Source organism: Pan troglodytes, chromosome 19 (genome assembly GCF_028858775.2).
Source record: "Pan troglodytes isolate AG18354 chromosome 19, NHGRI_mPanTro3-v2.0_pri, whole genome shotgun sequence".
NCBI lineage: Eukaryota > Metazoa > Chordata > Mammalia > Primates > Hominidae > Pan > Pan troglodytes.
In genome coordinates, this window is record NC_072417.2 from 11,180,473 (window position 1) to 11,202,818 (window position 22,346).

At 48.0% G+C, this 22,346-nt stretch overlaps 1 protein-coding gene across 5 annotated transcripts in view; it reads right to left on the minus strand.

Annotated features, from left to right (window-relative positions):
• VPS53 (VPS53 subunit of GARP complex) overlaps positions 1 to 22,346 on the minus strand; it is a 240,471-nt gene that overhangs the window by 214,775 nt on the left and 3,350 nt on the right. For 2 of the 5 annotated variants that reach the window (XR_010152739.1, XM_009431509.5), the window contains exons 1-2: positions 7,111 to 7,521; positions 3,035 to 3,115 (exon numbers count right to left, since the gene is read on the minus strand). Coding sequence is in view for 1 of the 5 variants with exons in the window: in XM_009431509.5 (XP_009429784.1) it covers positions 3,035 to 3,115; positions 7,111 to 7,197 (168 nt within the window). In the remaining 4 variants the exon portion in view is untranslated. Of the gene's footprint in view, positions 1 to 3,034; positions 3,116 to 7,110; positions 7,522 to 15,577; positions 15,724 to 22,346 lie in introns of those variants that run through there. The other 3 variants (XR_010152741.1, XR_010152740.1, XR_010152742.1) reach the window with 3 other exon arrangements.

Here is a 22,346-nt window from a genome sequence, read left to right on the forward strand (position 1 = left end):
GGAGAATCACTTGAACCCAGGAGGCAGAGGTTGCAGTGAACCGAGATTATGCCATTGCACTCCAGCCTGGGGGACAAGAATGAGACTTTGTCTCAAAAAAAAAAAAAAAAGAAAATCAGTTCTGTGAAAAATATTTGGGCCAGGTGCAGTGGCTCATGCCTGCAATCCCAATATTTTGGGAGGCCGAGGCAGGAGGATCACATTAGCTCAGGAGTTCGAGACCAGCCTGGGCTTCGTAGCGAGATCTCGTCTCTAATAAAAAAATTTTAAAACTTAGCTGTGTGTGGTGGCATGCGCCTGTAGTCGCAGCTACTCAGAAGGCCGATGTAGTGGGAGCGCTAGAGCTCAGGAGTTCAAAGTTACTGTGATTCTGCCACTGCACTCCAACCTGGGCAACAGAGTAAAACTCTGTTTCAAAAAAAAAAAAAAAAAGGAAGAAAGAAAAAAAGCATTTCACTGAAAGGCATGTGGTCTCCAAAAAAACTGGCAACGATAAGCCTAGAGGACAGAGATCCTCCAGGATCCTTGCTCTCCCTCCTCAGCCTCATCTCCTGTGAGTCTCTGCTCACTGTGCACATCTTGTGTCTCCTGTTTCTGTGCCTTGGTCCTATGTTTAGAAGGGCCTTCTGTAGGGTCCAGACCTACGGGGCCTTGTGGGTTTTCTCTTCATGTGCGGAGACGAGAGATTGTAGAAAGACACGAAACTAAGAAGTAGTAGGAAAGACAGCTGGGCCCGGGGCACCACTACCACCAATGCGCAGAGTCCAGTAGTGGCCCCGAATGCCTGGACGCACTGCTATTTATTGTATACAAGGCAAGGAGGCAGGGTAAGGAGTGTGGGTCATCTCAAATGATTGACAAGGTCAAGCAAGTCACATGTCCACGTGACAGGGGGCCCTTCCCTTTGTGGTAGCCGAAGCAGAGAGGGAGGACAGCAGACGTCAGCATTTTTTCTTTGCACTTATCAGAAAGATCAAAGACTTTGACACTTTCACTAATTCTGCTACTGCTATCTTCTAGGAACTTAAAGGACGAGCCAGGTGTACAGGTGGAACATGACAGTGGACCAGGAGCATGACCACTGAAGCACAGCACCACAGGGAGACGCTGAAGCCTCCGGATGACTGTGGGCAGGCCTGGGCAATGTCAGGCCCCCCACGAGAGCTGGTGGAGCAGAGTGTTCTCTAACTCCCCCAGGGAAAGGGAGACTCCCTTTCACAGTCCGCTAAGTAACGGGTGCCTTCCCAGGCACTGGCACTACCGCAAGACCAAGGTGCCTTCAAGCAGCCCTTATCCAGGCATGACAGAGGTTCTCACTGTTGTCTTCTGGTCTCCTGACTCTGTATGGCCTGGTTTTTCCTTGGTTGTAATAATGAAACAAAGATTAATACTAAAGACTAATGATTGATAATATCCATATACAATCATCTCTATATCCTATTTCTATTATAAATTTACTTATTTAACTATTTTCTTTATTACATTGGAACAGGTTGTGCCTTCAGTCTCTTGCCTCGGCACCTGGGTTTCTTTCCGCCCACACCTTCCTTCCCTCATCATCCTGGAAGAGATACCTAGCTGTTGGCTCTGTCTAGAATACTGTTCTGCCAGACTGCGGCCAGCTTGACTCCTTCTTGTCCATCAGGTCTCAGCTTAGAGGGAACCACCTCACAGAGAACTTCCCGTTAAGCCCCTTTATTTAAAGGACGCCCCGCCCATGCATCACGCTCTGTCACGGAACCTGCCTGGTATCACAGCCACCATGTTTGATCATCTCTAGTGTATTTGTTGGTTTATTTCTTGTCTTTCTCCCTACACTAGACTCCATAAGACCAAGACCAGATTTGTCATGTTTACATTTCTCCCTAGTTTCTAAAAATAATACCTGACACTTAGTAGACATTTAATAAATGACTGCTACGTTTTACTAAATGAATACATGAATGAATCCCTCAAGCTCGGCAGACAGGCTACCTCCTCTCTGAAGTTGTGATTTTCCTTGGAAGAACTGGTCTTTGTTTCCTTACCGCACTGTCCCACTGTCACTGACGGCATTCGCCAGGGTCTCCCACCACTTGATCCTGCACACCTCAAGGGCATGGACTGGACCTTATTCATCTCTGCACCCTCAGCACCTAGCACAGTGACTGACAACACATGACAGGCACCTACTGAACAACTGCTGACTGAAAAAATGGAAACGAAGCGGGACTCTCACTGCCCTTCTCCCAACTCTGCTACTTCCAGTTCTGGTCTACTTCTCACCCAAACACCCAAAAACCAATTTTGTAAGAAAATCTATCTCCATAGGAAAATCACCGGACAAAAAATAATAAAACATGAAGTCTAAAAATCTGTATCTTGAGGCCGGGCGCGGTGGCTCACGCCTGTAATCCCAGCACTTTGGGGGGCCAAGGCAGGTGGATCACGAGGTCAGGAGTTTGAGACCAGCCTGGCCAACATGCTGAAACCCCGTCTCTACTAAAATCACAGAAATCAGCCGGTCGTGATGGTGGGTACCTATAGTGCCAGCTACTCAGGAGGCTGAGGCAGAAGAATCGCCTGAACCCAGGAGGCAGAGGTTGCAGTGAGCCGAGACCGCGCCATTGCACTCCAGCCTGAATGACAACAGCAAAACTCCGTCTCAAAAAAACTAATAAATAGAAATAAAAATTTACATCTTGAAATAGAGGTGAAAGTGGCTTTATGATTCTGGGCTTATCCTGCCTGCCTCACCCCCACTTGTCCCTACTACATTATAAAAATCCTTTCCACTTTCCAATTTACAGCAGAAAATTTGGGAGGACTCTCACAACCTAAGAGTACAATTATTAATAATATGTTCACTATACAATGAATTCCATTCCAACACAGTGTAGCTGACTGCCCCAGCTGGTGACGATGGAGTTTGATTTGAATTTAACTCTCCCTTGTGTATCAAGGGCCTGTAGATGATCTAGTGTAACACACGAAGCATAACACCCAGGATGTGCCAAAAGCTGCTGAAAGGGAGGAAACCTGAAACTCTACTTACTTGCTCGGTTGGGAACAGGGTATTGATATACTCAACAGCATTGAAATCTGCTCGATCTAGAGGGTCCTGGCTTGGAAACACCTATATAGAAAGAGAGGAGTATATATAAAAACATGTACTATACCGTAAATATATATAATTTTAATTTGTCAATTAAAAGGAAAGGGCCAGGCACGGTGGCTCATGCCTGTAATCACAGTACTTTGGGAGGCCAAGGCAGGTGGATCACCTGAGGTCAGGTCTCTACTAAAAATAAAAACTTGCTGGGCGTGGTGGTGGTGCACACCTGTAATCCCAACTACTCAGGAGGCTGAGGCAGGAGAATTGCTTGAACCCGGGAGGCGGAGGTTACAGTGAGCCGAGATCACACCACTACACTCCAGTCTGGGCGAAAGAGCAAGACTCTGTCTCAAAATTAAATTAATTAATTAATTAATTAAAATAAGGCTGCGTGGATTGCTTGAGCTCAGGAGTTGGAGACTGGCCTGGGCAACATGGTGAAACCACATCTCTACAAAAAAAAATTAGCTGGGTGCCATGGCACATGCCTGTCATAGTCCCAGCTACGTGGGAGGCTGAGGTGGGAGGATCACCAGAGCCCAGGAGGTTGAGGTTGCAGTGAGCCGAGACTGTATCACTGAACTCCAGCCTGGGTGACAGAGTGAGATCCTCTCTCAAAAACAATCCACCTCTAAGACATACAGCTAACTCCCTAACAACCTGAAGAACATGCAACAAGGTGGATGATACAAGCAGCCAAATTATCCACTGGACACTGGGTCTCACCCAGCTTGATAGAGTTACAACTGTGGGAAGCAACTTCATCTCTGAAGAAGCCTTCCAAAGAAATATAGAGTCAAAAAATCAAAATATCTTCAAGACAACTGTTAGAAAAGCTGAAGCCTTCTACCACATCAAGAGGAGGTGGATGAGAAGAAAGTGAAGATGTTCTTTCTAAAATGTTGAGCATTGCTGTTTCCATAATGCACATATACACAGGTTATTTACACAGTCTCAATGATACGTGCTCACCAGAGGGAAAGTATAACCCACAGAGAGCAGGATACAAGAGATACAAACTATTTCCTCAAGTTGCTCTCAGTTTCTGTATTCCTCTCACGACTCCTAGGTTTTAGTGCTGTCCTAGGTTTTAAATCGTTTTCATGTAACAAGGCTCCTAACAAAAGCCAGCTGAAAAAAGAATGACTGGTTACAATGATGGAGGAAAAAAACTAACAGCCCTAGAAGTATCGGAGATGCACACGTGGTACTTCATGGGCAATTTTTTTTTTTTTTTTGACACGGAGTCTCGCGCTGTCACCCAGGCTGGAGTGCAGTAGCGCGATCTCGGTTCACTACAAGCTCCACCTCCCAGGTTCATGCCATTCTCCTGTCTCAGCCTCTCGAGAAGGTGGGACTACAGGTGCTCGCCACCATACCCGGCTTATTTTTTGTGTTTTTAGTAGAGAAGGGGTTTCACCGTGTTGGCCAGGATGGTCTCAATCTCCTGAACTTGTGATCCACCCGCCTCGGCCTCCCAAAGTGCTGGGATTACAGGCGTGAGCCTCCACACCTGGCCTTCATGGGCAATTTAAAGAACTTCAGGGCAGAGTGATTTTCATGTCTAGAGTGACTTTCGCCTTTTTTTTTTTTTTTTTTTTTTTTGAGATGGAGTCTCACTCTGTCGCTCAGGCTGGAAGGCAGTGGCACCATCTCAGCTCACTGCAACCTCTGCCTCCCGGGTTCAAGCAGTTCTTTGCCTCAATCTCCCGAGTAGCTGAGATTACGGGCACCTGCCACCATGCCCAGCTAAATTTTTGTATTTTTAGGAGAGACGGGGTTTCACCATGTTGGCCAGGCTGGTCTTGAACTCCTGACATCGTGATCCACCCGCCTTGGCCTCCCAAAGTGCTGGGATTACAGGTGTGAGCCACCGAGCCCAGCCAATTTTCACCTTATGCAATGACTCTGGGACTTCATCTCGGAGTAAAATGTGATTCCATTTTATCAACCCTTCCTGACTCCTCACACATCACTACTCTTTACAAGTATGCTACTACAGAATTTCATTCAATCAGAGTGCTAAAGTAAGAAAAAATTCTGAATTCATCTTGACATAATGATGTCTGAATTCTGCTTGACATAAAGATGTCTGCTATACTATCACTCAAACTTATTCTTACAAAATAGGAAAAATGTCAGAATTCACCACTATGTAATTCATCCATGTAATCAAAAACCACCTGTACCCCAAAAGCTGTTGAAACAAACAAAAGAAATAGCAAAAATGAGCTTTTCTGATACCTGTCAACCAAACAGTAACTGACTGCATTATTCTTTTCTTCCATGAGAGCCCACTAGTCCAAAGAGCAACAGAAATGTTATGTCTTTTTCGGGCAAAAGGAGGTAAGTGGTGGAGCCGTGAGGCCGGAACACTAAAAGCTTCCTGCCCAATGGTCTGGCGTTCTCAGGCTAGGACAAAGGTGGTTGTATAAGTAATCCAACCACTACTGGAAAAACACACATCGAAGCGTCGATGAATGCACCTGTAGTCCCAGCTACTCGGGAGGCTGAGGCAGGGTTATCACTTGAGCCCCAGGAGTTCGAGGCTGCAGTGAGCTATGATTATGCCACTGTACTCCAGCCTGGGCAACACAGCAAGACCCTATCTCAAAAAAAAAAGTTTCCCAGGGGTCATTAAATAAGGCATAATGGAATTGTCCATTTCCTCAATCATAAATCCCTTTCTTAAATCATATAACTTCATGACAATTCCTTTAAGGGAGATTTTCTCCGTTTATCAGGAGCAATACCCTGCAGTATTAGAAATCACTATTTCTGACCGGGTGCAGTGGCTCACACCTGTAATCCCGGCACTTTGGCAGGCCGAGGCGGGCGGATAGCCTGAGGTCAGGAGTTCAAGACCAGCCTGGCCAACATGGTGAAACCCGGTCTCTACTAAAAATACAAAAATTAGCTAGGCATGGTAGCGGTTGCCTGTAGTCCCAGCTACTCAGGAGGCTGAGGCAGGAGAATCACTTGAACCTGGAAGCGGAGGTTGCAGTGAGCCGAGATGGCACCCCTACACTCCAACCTGGGCGAAAGAGCGAGACTCCGTCTCAGAAAACAAAAAAAAAGAAAAAAAAATCACTATTTCTAATATCATTAGCCTTAAAAACTCAATAAACTTGCAAAGGCAAGAGTTCCTGCAGGCAGGGCCGCGCGTGGTGGCTCACGCCTGTAATCCCAGCACTTTGGGAGGCCAAGGCGGGCGGGTCACTTGAGCTCAGGAGTTCGAGACCATCCTGGCCAAAACGGTGAAACCCCCGTCTTTACCCAAAAATACAAAAATTAGCCGGGTGTGGTGGCGTGCGCCTGTAATCACAGCTACTCAGGAGGTTGAGACAGGAGAATCGCTTGAACTCGGGAGGCGGAGGTCGCAGTGAGCCGAGATCGTGCCGTTGCACTCCAGCCCGGGCGACAGAGCGAGACTCCGTCTCAAAAAAAAAAAAAAAAAAAAGTTCCTGAAGGGAAAAGAGGCCCCTTGGGAGTATTCTCCAACCTCACCCAAACTATTCAACGGTAGGAATTCTCAACCTTTTAAGAATGGTAACGATGTCATTTTTCAACACTTTCTCTCTTCTCTGCCGTCCGCTTCAGAAATTAGTCATACCCTTCCCCGAGTTCCAAGCCACTCACGAGGGGCCAGCTTGCAAAACCGGGGCGTTGGCACGAGTCTGGTAAATGCATGAAGCCCCCACAGTCCCCAGAATCTGAGGATGGCACCCAAGGCCTGCATTCTCCTAGCGTCGTCCTCTCTAAGCGCGCAATTCCTTTCCCCAAAACCACCAGAACCCCCAGCCCTCGCCAAAGACAATCAAAGCCTAGAAAGGGTTCTCTTTCCTTTCCTTCTGATTCAGAAACCGCTTCTCACCCGGACCACCTGCCCACCTCCACTTTCCCTTCTGCCCCGAGCCCCCGGCCCTCCGTCCACCCGCCGCGGCCTCCCCAGCGCCCAGAGCTGCCGTCTCCCCTCCCGCACTCCCGTTTCCCCTCCTGAGGGGCGGAACGTTTACCTGCTCGATGGCCAGCTGCACCTCGGGCGTGAGCTGCAGCACGGCTTCCAGCTCCTCCACGAACTCCAGTTCCTCCTCCTCCATCATTCCGCCACCCGGCCCCCTGCCGACCCCCGCCGCGAGCCCAACTCAGGCCTCCAGCCGCCACCCAAGCCCCAACAGAGCAACTCCTTCGCGGAAGCGACCTGGTGAGCCCGGCTCCGTCAGCCGCTCTGTCAGCCGCTCCGGCACTTCCGGGAGGCCAGGGCACTTCCGGGACCGGGAACTGTGGGATCACGGCGGACTGAGACTGGCTGCTTCCTGTCACGTCAGGTGTCTCCCGGGCAACGCTGTATCCCGGCGGCCCCGCGTGGCCTCAGCGCGTCCTTAGGATGGCGGGGCCTCTTCCCTCCCCAAGGCGCGCCCCGCACTGAGGACCCCGAGGTTGGAGTAGGGTCTGGCCTCCAGCAGGACGCCCGGATGAAAGTCAGCCCGGCGGCGTCGCGAACCACAGCCCACAGCCTCCGCGGGCAGCGCAGCGGCGACCTCTCAGCTCCCGGGGCCCCCTCGGTCAGTGGCAGCGGGTGTCCCCGGCCACGGGGACGACGTGATCCCAGCTGGCGAGTGGCGATGTCGCCAAGGACATTCGTAGGACGGGACAGTGCCCACTCGATAGAAATTCCCCGTGCGCCGGGCTCTGCGCAGAAGCTTTTCGAGGTGACTGCAGCCTCCTTATGGGGAGAAACGTCTTTTTTTTTTTTTTTTTTTTTTTGAAACGGAGTCTTACTTGTTGCCCAGGCTGGAGTGCAATGGCGCGATCTCGGCTCACTGCAACCCCGCCTCCCGGGTTCAAGCAATTCTCCTGTGTCAGCCTCCCGAGTAGCTGGGATTACAGGCGCCCGCCACCACGCCCAGCTAATTTTTGTATTTTTAGTGGAGACGAGGTTTCACCATGTTGGCCAGGCTGGTCTCGAACTCTTGACCTCGTGATCCGCCCGCCTCGGCCTCCCAAAGTGCTGGGATGACAGGCGTGAGCTACTGCGCCCGGCCAGAAACGTTTTTTTAAAGCCAGATGACGCAGCGCCCTGGAGCTGGGGAGATGTTTACTGAGGCTGAATATCCGGGATCTAAGTCCTGAATAGTCCACCATTGATAAGCTGTGTGACCTGGAACAAATTACTAGCCCGCGTGGATGTGGAGAGGATTAAACATTAACAGCGCGATGTAAATTCAAGATGGTAATACAGGAAATAGTGAGGTGCCCAGCCCTTACCCCCACAAAGGAACAAATAAGCCAGATCACCGATCACCCTGTGGAACCACCTTTCCTGCAGACACTGAAAAGAAGGAGGGAATTGCAGCCCAAGGAGGACCCGCTCCACCAGGTGAACCGGGAAACTCCAGGAGGGAAACGCGTTGGCCCCACTCAACTTTTTTTTGTTGTTGTTATCAGAGTTGCTCAAAGTAAAAAATAGGAGCAGTATGATTTTTTCTTTTATTTTTAATTGACAAATAATAATTATATAAACAATGTAATTTCTAACAACAAAGGAATGCTAAAAAATATACATTAAAAAAAGAAAAAAAAGACAAAATAAAATATACATTGAACCTGGTGCGGTGGCACAGGCCTGCAGCCCCAGCTACTCAGGAGGCTGAGGCAGGGAATTATTGACTTTCTGAGACTGAATATCAGGGGTCTAGATCTCATCCCACCACTGAGGATCGCTTGAGCCCAGGAGTTTGAGGCTGCAGTGAGCAATGATTCCTTTGCGCCACTGCACTCCAGCCTGGGCCACAAAGGGAGACTCTGTCTCTTAAGTAAACATAGAATATTATTGATTCATAAAATCATGATTTTGAAAATTAATGACATGAAAAATATGCACAATATATTTCAGAAAGCAAAATGTATAATTTCATTTAAAAAATGCATAGCATGGTCCCAGCTTTGTGTGTATTCTGTGCCAATAAAACTCACAGCAAGGAAATATTACTTTTCTGCACGTGATGAATGTACATCCTTTGTACATTTTCCCAAATGTCTACAATGAGCCTGTAGTTCTCTCATGCTCAGAAAATATGAATGCCTTTTTCTAAAAGGAAAAGGTAATTATAGCTACTTATTTTGGACTTTTTTTTTCCTTTAAAAAATTAAGATATTTACATACAGTAAAATTTACTCTTGCAATTTATGATGTGATGAGTTTTGATAAATGTGTATAAACGACTGGGTGTGGTGACTCACGCCTATAATCCCAGCACGTGGGGAGGCCGAGGCTGCCGGATCACTTGAGGTCAGGGGTTCGAGACCAGCCTGGCCAACATGGTAAAACCCGTCTCTATCTACTAAAAATACAAAACGTAGCTGGCCGTGGTGGTGCACAGGATCACTTGAACCTGAGAGGTGGAGGTTGCAGTGAGCCAAGATTGCACCATTGCACTCCAGCCTGGGTGACAGAGCAAGACTCCATCTCAAAACAAACAAACAAATAATAAGAAAACAATAATAAAACAAAATAAATAAATGTATATAACCATGTAACTACTACCACAATCTAGTTATAGGACAATTTCATTCCCCCAAATTCCTTCTTGCCTCACCCCATCCACTGGCAACCACTGACTTGATTTCTGTCCCTATAGTTTTTGTTTTTGTTTTTGTTTTTTTGAGACGGAGTCTCGCTCTATCACCCAGGCTGGAGTGCAGTGGTGCAATCTCAGCTCACTGCAACCTCCGCCTCCCAGGTTCAAGCGATTCTCCTGCCTCAGCCTCCTGAGTAGCTGGGATGACAGGCACCTGCCACCACACCCAGCTAATTTTTGTATTTTTAGTAGAGACAGGGTTTCATCATGTTGCCCAGGATGGTCTCAAACTCCTGACCTCAGGTGATCTGCCAGCATCAGGCTCCCAAAGTGCTGGGGTTACAGGCATGAGCCACCACGCCTGGCCTGTCCCTATAGTTTTGATATTTCCAGAATATCATATAGATGGAATCATACAGTATGACACCTTTTCAGTCTGGCTTCTTTCATCTGTCATAGAGTATCTAAAATTCATCCATGTTGTTGCATGTATCTGTGGTTCATGTCTTCTTGCTGGTATTCCACTATATGAATACACAATTTGTTTATCTAGTCCCTGGTTGAAGGACATATGGGTTTTTCCAGTTTTTGGCAATTATGAATAAAGCTGCTATAAACATTCATGTACAGATTTTTGTGTGAACATAAGTTTTCATGTCACTTGGGTAAATATGTAGACGTGGGATTGCTGTGTTATATGATATGTCTGTGTTTAACTTTCTAAGAAACTGGTAAACTGTTTTCCAAAGTGGCTGTATCACTTTCACATTGCTACCAGCAATGTATGAGAGTTCTGTTTGCTCAGAGAGCTTATTTTTAATGATGATAATAAGAAGGAACATTTCCTAGCCCTTACTATATGACAGGTACCATTCGAAGCATGTTACATGCATTGTCTCTTTTAATTCACACAGCAATTCTGAGGTTGTTAGTTTTTATTACTATACCCATCTAACAGATAGGAGATGAAGATCTAGTTAAAACAAGCAAGAAAATTAAAATTTGCCTAAGGCCGTATACCTAAGTCTTCCTGCCGTTCATTAACCTAGTCAATACATTTATTGAACACCTGTTCCTGTTAGCGACAGGTACTCAAGCTAGGTGCCGGGAATTCAGCAGTGAACAAAATAGACCCCATGCTTGCCTCTACAGAGCTATTTCTATGTATGAAAAGGGCATTTGTACAAATAAACATATAATTGTGATAGATCCGATAAAAGAGAAGTAAAGCACATGTTGAGAGACTATATGGTTAGAGTTCTGATTGGATTAGGGGTCAGGAAAGCCTTTTCTTTCTTTTTCTTTTTCTTTTTTTCTTTTTCTTTTTTTTTTTTTTTTGAGACAGAGTTTCGCTCTTGTTGCCCAGGCTGGAGTGCAATGGCGCAACCTCGGCTCACCGCAACCTCCGCCTCCTGGATTCAAGTGATTCTCCTGCCTCAGCCTCCTGAGTAGCTGGGATTACAGGCATGCGCCACCACACCCAGCTAATTTTTGTATTTTTAGTAGAGACGGGGTTTCTCCATGTTGGCCATGCTGGTCTTGAACTCCTGACCTCAGGTGATCCGCCTGCCTTGACCTCCCTAACTGCTGGGATTACGGGTGTGAGCCATCAAGCCCGGCCAGGAAAGGCTTTTCTGAGGAAGTGATTTTTAAGCTGAAGCAAAGGGTTGGAAGTGAGGATAACACATAGATAAAAGGAACAGAATGTGCAAAAGCCATGAGTATGAAAAGAGTCGGCCAGGGTGATGGAAGTTTGAAAGCCCAAGGGAGAGTGATACACGAGGAAGCTGGAGAAATGGGCGTTGTGGGATGGTGAAGGATCTGGAAGGTCTTCTTGAAGGAATGGGAAGCCTCTGACGGACTGTAAGCAGAGGAGGGGCATGACCAGGTTTACCATGCCTGCCATCAGCCCTGGTCTCTCTGTTTTTTGTTTTTTGTTTTTTTCTTTGCCTCTGAGCTTCCCATATTGTTGTGGAGAATCATGAAACCAGGGTGACCATGTTCAGCACAAATTCCTGTTGCCTTATTTCCACTGATTCTCATTGTCCTTCTCAGCATCCATTGTCAGTTCTCAATGGCACTCTCCCATGACCCAAAACCTTTGCCTCCTCTGGAGCTCCCAACTCCATGATACCACTTCTCCCTCTTTGCAGATAAGCTACTAATAATATAAGTTTGAGTTTAGGAGAGTTATGCAGTACAAAGAAGTAAAGGAAGTTAAAAGAGCAGAGAGATAGGTTGACACACTGGGTTTTAAAAAACTTCTTTAAGTAATAACAGACTAGATTGATTTATTTATGTCAAACAAAAGAAGGAAATACCTTTGACAGGAGGAGGAAATCTGGAAAGAGATTGTATACTTCTGACAGAAATAAAATGTGAAAGTTTATGGATGCGAGAAATTTGGGTATGAAAATAAGGAGCACGTGATATTTTCACAAATGAGCTGGGCTCAAAAAAAACAACTTCCAGGCTGGGCACGGTGGCTCACGCCTGTAATCCCAGCACTCTGGGAGGCCGAGGTGGGTGGATCACCTGAGGTGGGGAGTTCGAGACCAGCCTGACCAACATGGACAAACCCTGTCTCTACTAAAAATACAAAATTAGTCTGGCATGGTGGCGCATGCCGGCGCATGCCTGTAATCCCAACTACTCAGGAGGCTGAGGCAGGAGAATCACTTGAACCCGGGAGGTGGAGGTTGCAGTGAGCCAAGATTGTGTCACTGCACTACAGCTTGGGTGACAAAGCAAGACTCCATCTCAATAAAGAAATAAAATACATACATACATACATACAAAAAATCAGCTGGGTGTGGTGGTGGGCACCTGTAATCCCAGCTACTCAGGAGGCTGAGACAGGACAATCTCTTGAACCTGGGAGGCAGAGGTTGCAGTGAGCCAAGATCGCACCATTGCACTCCAGCCTGGGTGACACAGAAAGATCCTGTCTCAAAAACAAATAAAAACCAACTTCCTATTTTGCTGTAGGATAGGGTATAGTGATGACAAAGTTTCACAGAAAACATTTTTCTACCTTGAAATTTCACCGTCTGAGGCAGAAATTCAGTCTCTAATACTTTAAAAGTAAAACAAAACGAAACCTTGGAGACTGTGGCCTTTAGTAGGCGACGGGGGAGGATGGATTGGAAGGGAGTATACAGTCGGCTGAGGGAGAGATGGGGGAGGAGGGATTGGAAGGGAGTATACAGTAGGATGTGAGGGAGTTGGGGGAGGATGGATTGGGAGGGAGTATACAGTAGGCTGTGAGAGAGATGTGGGAGGAGGGATTGGAAGGGAGTATACAGTAGGATGTGAGGGAGTTGGGGGAGGATGGATTGGGAGGGAGTATACAGTAGGCTGTGAGAGAGATGTGGGAGGAGGGATTGGGAGGGAGTATACAGCAGGCTGCGTAGGAGATGGGGAGGATGGATTGGAAGGGAGTATACAGTAGGATGTGAGGGAGTTGGGGGAGGATGGATTGGGAGGGAGTATACAGTAGGCTGTGTAGGAGATGGGGAGAGGAATTGGAAGGGAGTATACAGTAGGCTGTGAGAGAGATGTGGGAGGAGGGATTGGAAGGGAGTATACAGTAGGATGTGAGGGAGATGGGGAGGATGGATTGGAAGGGAGTATACAGCAGGCTGCGTAGGAGATGGGGAGGATGGATTGGAAGGGAGTATACAGTAGGATGTGAGGGAGTTGGGGGAGGATGGATTGGGAGGGAGTATACAGTAGGCTGTGTAGGAGATGGGGAGAGGAATTGGGAGTATACAGTAGGCTGTGAGAGAGATGTGGGAGGAGGGATTGGAAGGGAGTATACAGTAGGATGTGAGGGAGATGGGGAGGATGGATTGGAAGGGAGTATACAGTCGGCTGAGGGAGAGATGGGGGAGGAGGGATTGGAAGGGAGTATACAGTAGGATGTGAGGGAGTTGGGGGAGGATGGATTGGGAGGGAGTATACAGTAGGCTGTGAGAGAGATGGGGGAGGAGGGATTGGAAGGGAGTATACAGTAGGATGTGAGGGAGTTGGGGGAGGATGGATTGGGAGGGAGTATACAGTAGGCTGTGTAGGAGATGGGGAGAGGAATTGGGAGTATACAGTAGGCTGTGAGGGAGTTGGGGAGGACGGATTGGAAGGGAGTATACAGTAGGCTGTGAGGGAGGTGGGGAGGATGGATTGGGAGGGAGTATACAGTAGGCTGTGTAGGAGATGGGGAGGATGGATTGGGAGTATACAGTAGGCTGTGAGGGAGGTGGAGGATGGATTGGGAGGGAGTATACAGTAGGCTGTGTAGGACATGGGAGAGAATGGATTGTAAGGGAGTATACAGTAGGCTGTGAGGGAGTTAGGGGAGGAGGGATTGGAAGGGAGTATACAGTAGGCTGTGAGGGAGTTGGGGGAGGATGGATTGGAAGGGAGTATACAGTAGGCTGTGTAGGAGATGGGGAGGATGGATTGGAAGGGAGTATACAGCAGGCTGCGTAGGAGATGGGGAGGATGGATTGGAAGGGAGTATACAGTAGGCTGTGTAGGAGATGGGGAGGATGGATTGGAAGGGAGTATACAGTCAGGTGTGAGGGAGTTGGTGGAGGATGGATTGGAAGGGAGTATACAGTCGGCTGAGGTAGTTGGGGGAGGATGGATTGGAAGGGAGTATACAGTAGGCTGTGTAGGAGTTGGGGGAGCATGGATTGGAAGGGAGTATACAGTAGGCTGTGAGGGGGTTGTGTGGCACCCCTTGAGGAAACGTCAGAGTAAGATGGAAACATAACACCAAACCTCACATGAGGAGTTTCCATAACGTTTCTCACCTTGCCAAAAAAGGCTTCACGTATACTGTCTAGAAATCGGAATTTTAAAACAGCCTTTGTTAAGGAAATTCAGTGGGATCTCTAGATGTCATGTGTCTGTGTCAATGTAGCGTTAATAACTCTGTGGAAAGGAATCTCCAATATCCGGTTATATTTGCAAGCTTGTTGTCAGAGCGCAGAGGTAACTGCCCTGTCATATACTGAGTAGACACTGTGCAAAGTGTGTTCTTTCATGAGATCAAGACGGTATCTTTCCACATAAGCTTCCCTCTCTGTAAGGACCTTCTCCAAAATAGCTGAGCCTTCTGTGAAACTGCTTGTGAAAAAAGAATTGCAGGGCATCTCAATTACCTGGTCCATGCCCACTAAATGCCAGTCAAGCAGTACCTTTCCTCAACCGTGACAGAAGCAACAATACCTCCCACACATCTCCAAAATGCCCCCTAGGCTTCCCAAGCAATCACCTTTAGATCCTATCGTCACTCTGGGTGGCACAAGGTCCCAGGCCAACTTGTAGTGGAGGAATAGGGTATAATCTCCCTTTGAAATCGGCTCAAAATGTTCTCTTGGTGCTTCTTTATGGACTGTTTCTAGTACGTGGCTTTCCACGATGACTGGTTCTTTCACTGTCCTTGATTCCTGAATTTCCTGAATCTCCTGGAGCCTGGCATTTGTTCTTGATTGACATTTGGATGGTTCTGAACCCTCCCTGTATCCTGGACACCAGTTTTGTTTGGGTTGGTACTCTGGTTCTCTGCATGCCCATTCTTGCTAAGCCGGTCATGATTTCCAGCTAGTTTCAGCAGCTCCCCTGTTCCCACGGCCATTTACACATGATATCTCCCAAAGGCTTTTAAAATGAAAACCTTTTCCACTGGCTACGCTGGGTTCATATTAAAGCAATCCTTTCCCTTACTCAAGGAAGTAATAATTATATAGGCCAAATTAATAAACCCTCTTGTGCAAGTTTTATATATGCCAACAACTATAAAAACACTTTTTACAAAACTGACATTAACTAGTACAATCATTATAATGTAGCTAACATTAATTCATCGTATCTAAAACCCTTAAGCATCTTCCATAACCTGTTTTTTCGACTCCACTTCTTCCTGCATTCCCAGAGCTGCATCTTCAGCTGCCACACTTCTTCCTCGTGTACAACAGTAGCTCTTAATCTGTTTTGAGTCTGGACCCCTTGGAGGAGCTGAAGAACTCTACACAGATCCTTTCCCTGGAAAAATACACATTTGCTTAGCATTTTGCATGCAGTTTTAATGAAGGGTGTTTCATAGAATATACATATATATATATATATATATTTTTTTTTTTTTTTGAGACAGGGTCTTGCTCTGTCGCCCAGGCTGGAGTGCAGTGGCGGGATCTCGGCTCACTGCAAGTTCTGCCTCCCAGGTTCACGCCATTCTCCTGCCTCAGCCTCCGAAGTAGCTGGGATTACAGGCACCTGCCACCATGCCCGGCTAATTTTTTGTATTTTTAGTAGAGACAGGGTTTCACCGTGTTAGCCAGGATGGTCTCGATCTCCTGACCTTGTGATCTACCTGCCTCGGCCTCCCAAAGTGCTGGGATTACAGGCGTGAGCCACTGCGCCCGGCCGTTTCATGGATTATTTATTTATTTATTTATTTATTTATTTAGAGACGGAGTCTCGGAGTGCAGTGGCGCTATCTCGGCTCACTGCAAGCCATGGAATATTTTTTAACCTTTTTTTTTTTTTTTAGCCCACGCTTCTTTCTGCTAAACCTAAAAATGTTGTGAACAAACCTCCCACACACAGTATTTTGACAAGAGGTATGATCTTCATCACTGTAATTTGACAATCACTGATATGTAAATTACATTCTCCCTTCACCAGCCCAGAATATTTTGCTCAGCTAACCTTATTTTAGCTTTCCTTCAGGAAATCAGTAGAAAGTTTATATTTCCTGGGGCCAGGCGCAGTGGCTCATGCCTGTAATCCCAGCACTTTGGGAGGCTGAGGCGGGTGGATCACGAGGTCAGGAGTTTGAGACCATCCTGGCCAACATGGTGAAACCATGAAAAAAAGAAAAAAAAATACAAAAATTAGTTGGGTGTGGTGGTGCATGCACCTGTAATCCCAGCTACTTGGGAGGCTGAGGCAAGAGAATCGCTTGAACCCGGGAGGCGGAGGTTGCAGTGAGCCGAGATCGTGCCACTGCACTCCAGCCTGGGCAACAGAGCAAGACTCCGTCTCAAAAAAAAAAGAAGAAAGTTTATATTTCCTAAATACAATGTTGTTCAAGGCCAGGTGTGATGGCTTATCGGGAGGCCAAGGCGGCGAGAGGATCACTTGAACCCAGGAGTTCAAGACTAGCCTGGGAAACAGAGGGAAACCTCCTCTCTACCAAAAAAATAAAATAAAATAAACAGGTGTGGTGGACCGCATCTGTAGTCCTAGCTGCTTGGGAGGCTGAGACGGGAGGATCCCTTAAGCCCAGGAATTCTAGGCTGCAGCCACCCATGACCGTGTCAGTGCACTCCAGCCTGGGTGACAAAGCAAGATCTTGTCTCTAAAATATATTTAAACTCCTGATTGGACATGGTGGCTCACGCCTGTAATCCCAGCACTTTGGGAGGCTGAGGCGGGTGGATCACCTGAGGTCAGGAGTTCGAGACCAGCCTGACCAACACGGTGAAACCCCATCTCTACTAAAAATACAAAAAATTAGCTGGGCGTGGTGGCGTGTGCCTGTAATCCCAGCACCTTGGGAGGCCGAGGTGGGTGGATCACCTGAGGTCAGGAGTTTGAGACCAGCCTGACCAACCTGGTGAAACCCCGTCTCTACTAAAACTACAAAAAATTAGCTGGGTGTGGTGGCACATGTCTGTAATCCCAGCTACTCAGGAGGCTTGTCTATATGTTGGTCTGTTTCTCCTTTTTTTTTTTTTTTTTTTTTTTTAAATACAGGGTCTCACTTAGCCATCCAGGCTGGAGTGCAGTGGTACAATCATAGCTCACTGCAACCTTGACCTCCTGGGCTCCTAAGTAGCTGGGACTACAGGTGCACACCACCACGCCTGGCTATGTTTCTTCTTTTAATGGCTACAGAGTATTCCATAGTTGGAACATACTGTAAATTACTTATTCTATTCCTTTTTTTATTTTTTGGGACAGAGTCTCACTCTGTCACCCAGGCTGGCGTGCAGTGGCGCTATCTCGGCTAACTGCAACCTCTGCCTCCCAGGTTCAAGCGTTTCTCCTGTCTCAGCCTCCTGAGTAGCTGGGATTACAGGTGTGTGCCATCACACCTGGCTAATTTTTGTATTTTTAGTAGAGTTGGGGTTTCGCCATGTTGGCCAGGCTAGTCTCGAACTCCTGACGTCAAGTGATCCGCCCACCTCGGCCTCCCAAAGTGCTGGGATTACAGGTGTGAGCCACCACACCCAGCCCTATTTATTCTATTCCTAAATATTTGGGTTGTTTCTAATTTTTTGCTATTATAAACAATACTATATATATATATATTTTTTTTTTTTTTTTTTTGAGATGGAGTCTCGTTCTGTTGCCCAGGCTGGAGTGCAGTGGCACACTCTTAGCTCACTGCAACCTCCACCTCTGGGTTCAAGCGATTCTCCTGCCTCAGCCTCCTGAGTAGCTGGGGATTACAGGCGCACGGCACCACGCCCAGCTAATTTTTGTATCCCAAAGTGCTAGGATTACAGGCGTAAGCCACTGCGCCTGGCCTAATCCTATATTACTTTAATTCTACCAGCACTGTAAAAAAGTGCTTACGTCCTTGTATACTTAGGCACACTGGATATTTTCCGTCTTTTCCGTATTCGCTGATAAAGTTGTGTCTGTGTGTTATTTTGAGAGACAGGGTCTTGCTCTGTCACCCAGGCTGGAGTGCAATGGCAGGATCATGGCTCACTGAAGCCTCCAACTCCTGGGCTCAAGGGATCCTCCCACCTCTGCTTCCCATGTAGCCAGGACTGCAGGCACATGCTACCGCACCTGGATACTTTTTAAATGTTTTTGTAGAGGGTCTTGTTACACTGCCCAGGCTGGTCTCGAATTCCTGGTCTCAAGTGATCCTCGTGCCTCATCTCCGAAAGCACTGGGATTACAGGCATCGTGCTCGGCCTACTTATAAAGTTTTCAATGGGCCTTTTTATATTTCTTCTGTGTATTTCTAGTTTGTATCATTTGAAAAATTCTTTTGGATCATTTTTTTTTCTTTTTTCTTTTTTTTTTTTTTTTTGAGACGAAGTCTCTCTCTGTCCCCCAGGCTGGAGTGCAGCAGCGCGATCTCGGCTCACTGCAAGCTCTGCCTCCCGGGTTCACACCATTCTCCTGCCTCAGCCCCCCGAGTAGCTGAGACGACAGGCGCCCTCCACCTCACCCAGCTAATTTTTTGTATTTTTAGTAGAGACGGGGTTTCACCGTGTTAGCCAGGATGGTCTCGATCTCCTGACCTCGTGATCCGCCCGCCTCGGCCTCCCAAAGTGCTGGCTAATCATTTCTGCGGTTTCCCTTGTCCTTGTTTTCCTCACAAGTGTGACATGCTTGCCACAGACAAAATGTAGTAGGTATGAAGCCCAGCGTGGTGGCTCACGCCTGTAATCTCAGCATTTGAGGAGGCAAGGTGGGAGGATCCCTTGAGGCCAGGAGTTTGAGACCAGCCCGGGCAACAGAGTGAGGAACACACCCCCACCTGTGTTCTTCTGACACAGTGTCTCCCTCTGCCACTCAGGCTGGAGTGCCTGGTACAGTCACAGCTCACTACAGGCTCAACCTGAGGTGATCTCGCACCTCAGCCTCCTAAGTGCCTGGGGCTACGGGCACGCAACATCACAACAAGCTCTTTTTTTTTTTTTTTTTTTTTTTTTTTGTAGAGACGGGATTTCACCATGTTGCCCAGGCTGGTCTGGAACTCCTGGCCTCAAGCGATCCGCCCACCTTGGCCTCCCGAGGTGCTGGATTTACAGGAGTGAGCCACTGTGCCCGGCCGGCCCTTAAATATTTTTGAAACCTGAGTTTAGAAATGTTTGCTTTTAGATAGGTGTGACTATCTGCAAACAAGCCAGATTTTGCATTTGTAGCAAAAGAAACGTGTATGTGAAAGTGCTTTGAAAAATACACAGCAATACATAAAAGCAGCACTCCATCATCGGTTCCTTGTGTAAATTACGGTTTTTACCGGCAGGAATCAGAGCGGCGTCTCCCGTGTAGCATGCAGCTGCGGTCGCTGTTTGTAGAAACCATGGGTTTGGGGTGTGGCTGTGCTTCCCGGCCTCACAGTTTGCTCTTGCAAAGAATCTAAGATAAAACCAAGGAAGCTGCCGTCTGGAGTCGGGCTAAGGCCACCTAGGGAATCTGTAATCCAGCAGGTGCTTGTTGAGAGGTTTAACAGCCGGGGGCTATGCCTTGAGGATCCGGTATAAAGAACAAGAATCCCTTGCCTGTGCCGAGCACACAGTTTAATGTTTTGAAAATATGATGTCATTTAATTCTCCCAGCCATCCTGGAGGGTAGAGGGAGGAATCGCCATTTTACTGGGGAAGGAGGTAAAGTGTTTTCTCCAGGTCACACAGCTTCCGGGTGGTGGAGCGTGGACTGGAACTCAGGTTCTCAGATCCCAACTCCAGTGCGCTATGCAGTGGCTGCCTCCCAGGCAGACGGCCCCTACCGTCAGGGGCATGTGGTCTGCCAGAGAAACGCACACACACATATCAGCTCAGGGCTACACTGATCAGGCAAACAAAGTGAAGGAGAAATGAAGAGCAGGGTGATTGACTTCTTTCTGGCCACACTCAAAGTCCTAAGAGCAAGTCAGCTCATTCTCTGAACCGTATTTCTGCAGACGCAGTGTGGCTTTTGTTGCTGCTTTTGTTGCCAAAGAGAATGAAGCTCCGCAGAAGGCTGTAGTTCTCCTCTTTGGACGCCTCCTTCCTTTCTTTCCGTGTCTGACCTTTTCCTCGTGTTCTGTTGTTGCGCCAATCTTTAGCTCTTCATCTCTATGTCTATCTTCCTGTATCAAAGTGTATACTGGCGTTGTGTGTGTGTGTGTGTGTGTGTGTGTGTGTGTGTGTGTGTGTGTGTTGAGACAGGATCTCACTCTGTTAACCCAGGCTGGAGTGCAGTGCTGTGATGATGGCCCACTGCAGCCTCAACCTCCCGGGCTCAAGCAGTCTTCCCACTTCAGCCTCCCGAGTAGCTGGGACTACAGCCACACGCCACCACACCCGGCTAATTTGTGTATTTTTTTGTTTTACCATGTTGCCTAGGCTGGTCTCTAACTCTCGGGCTCGAGTAATCCTCCGGCCTCAGCCTCCTAAAGTGCTGGGATAATAGGCAGGAGCCACCTCCGGGGCTCAAGTGATCCTCCCGCCTCGGCCTCCTAAAGTGCTGGGATAATACGCAGGAGCCAACTCCGGGGCTCAAGTGATCCTCCCGCCTCGGCCTCCTAAAGTGCTGGGATAATAGGCAGGAGCCAACTCCGGGGCTCAAGTGATCCTCCCGCCTCGGCCTCCTGAAGTGCTGGGATAATAGGCAGGAGCCAACTCCGGGGCTCAAGTGATCCTCCCGCCTCGGCCTCCTGAAGTGCTGGGATAATAGGCAGGAGCCAACTCCGGGGCTCAAGTGATCCTCCCGCCTCGGCCTCCTGAAGTGCTGGGATAATAGGCAGGAGCCAACTCCGGGGCTCAAGTGATCCTCCCGCCTCGGCCTCCTGAAGTGCTGGGATAATAGGCAGGAGCCAACTCCGGGGCTCAAGTGATCCTCCCGCCTCGGCCTCCTGAAGTGCTGGGATAATAGGCAGGAGCCAACTCCGGGGCTCAAGTGATCCTCCCGCCTCGGCCTCCTGAAGTGCTGGGATAATAGGCAGGAGCCAATTCCAGGGCTCAAGTGATCCTCCCGCCTGGGCCTCCTAAAGTGCTGGGATAATAGGCAGGAGCCAACTCCGGGGCTCAAGTGATCCTCCCGCCTCGGCCTCCTGAAGTGCTGGGATAATAGGCAGGAGCCACCGTGCCCATGTGCCCACCCCCTGTGCTGTATCTTTCTATGTCTCTTCCTATTTCTTCATTCTCCTTTTGTCCTTCCTGCCCTCTCTCTGCTTCAATGGTCCCTACTGTGGAAATGAAGTATGGGTCTACACAAAGTAACTTTTACTTCAGAACAGATGTCCATCTTCTCTGTTAGGGTATTTATTTATTTATTTGAGACAGGTTCTTGCTCTGTCGCCCAGACTGCAGTGCAGTGGCACAATCTGGGATCACTGAAACCTCTGCCTCCCAGGCTCAAGCAGTCCTCCCATCTCGGCCTCCTGCGTAACTGGGACTACAGTTACCGGGGTGGGTTCCACCCATCTGGCTTTTTTTTTTTTTGAGAGACAGGGTTTTGCCATGTTGTCCAGGCTGGTCTCCACCTCCTGGGCTCAAGTGATCCACCCACCTTGGACGGATCCCAAAGTGCTGGGATTACCGTTGTGAGCCGCTGTGCCCAGCCTGTGTTAGGATTTTTAAAGTGGATGAGCGGACAGAGACCCCTAAGTTCCCTTTTGGTTCGGGAGCTCACTACGTGGAGGCGCTTCACGTGTGATCTCACTTCTTTCTCATGTACATGATTTTCCCAGATAGGAGGAAAAGGCCCTCGATCAAGGGTAGTTGCCCACACACCACATATCTTAATGGCATTCACTTGAGAACTCACAAAGTATTTTACAAGTAAATACGGTATTTTCCATTTAAGGCTGAAGAAACCAGGAAACAGATATGGGGAGAGTCCCTGTGTCCTATTCCTTAATGATAGCGAGTGGGGTCCAGAGGAATGGGGGAGAAGAGATGGAAAGGCAGGCCCACATGCTTTCATGGCAG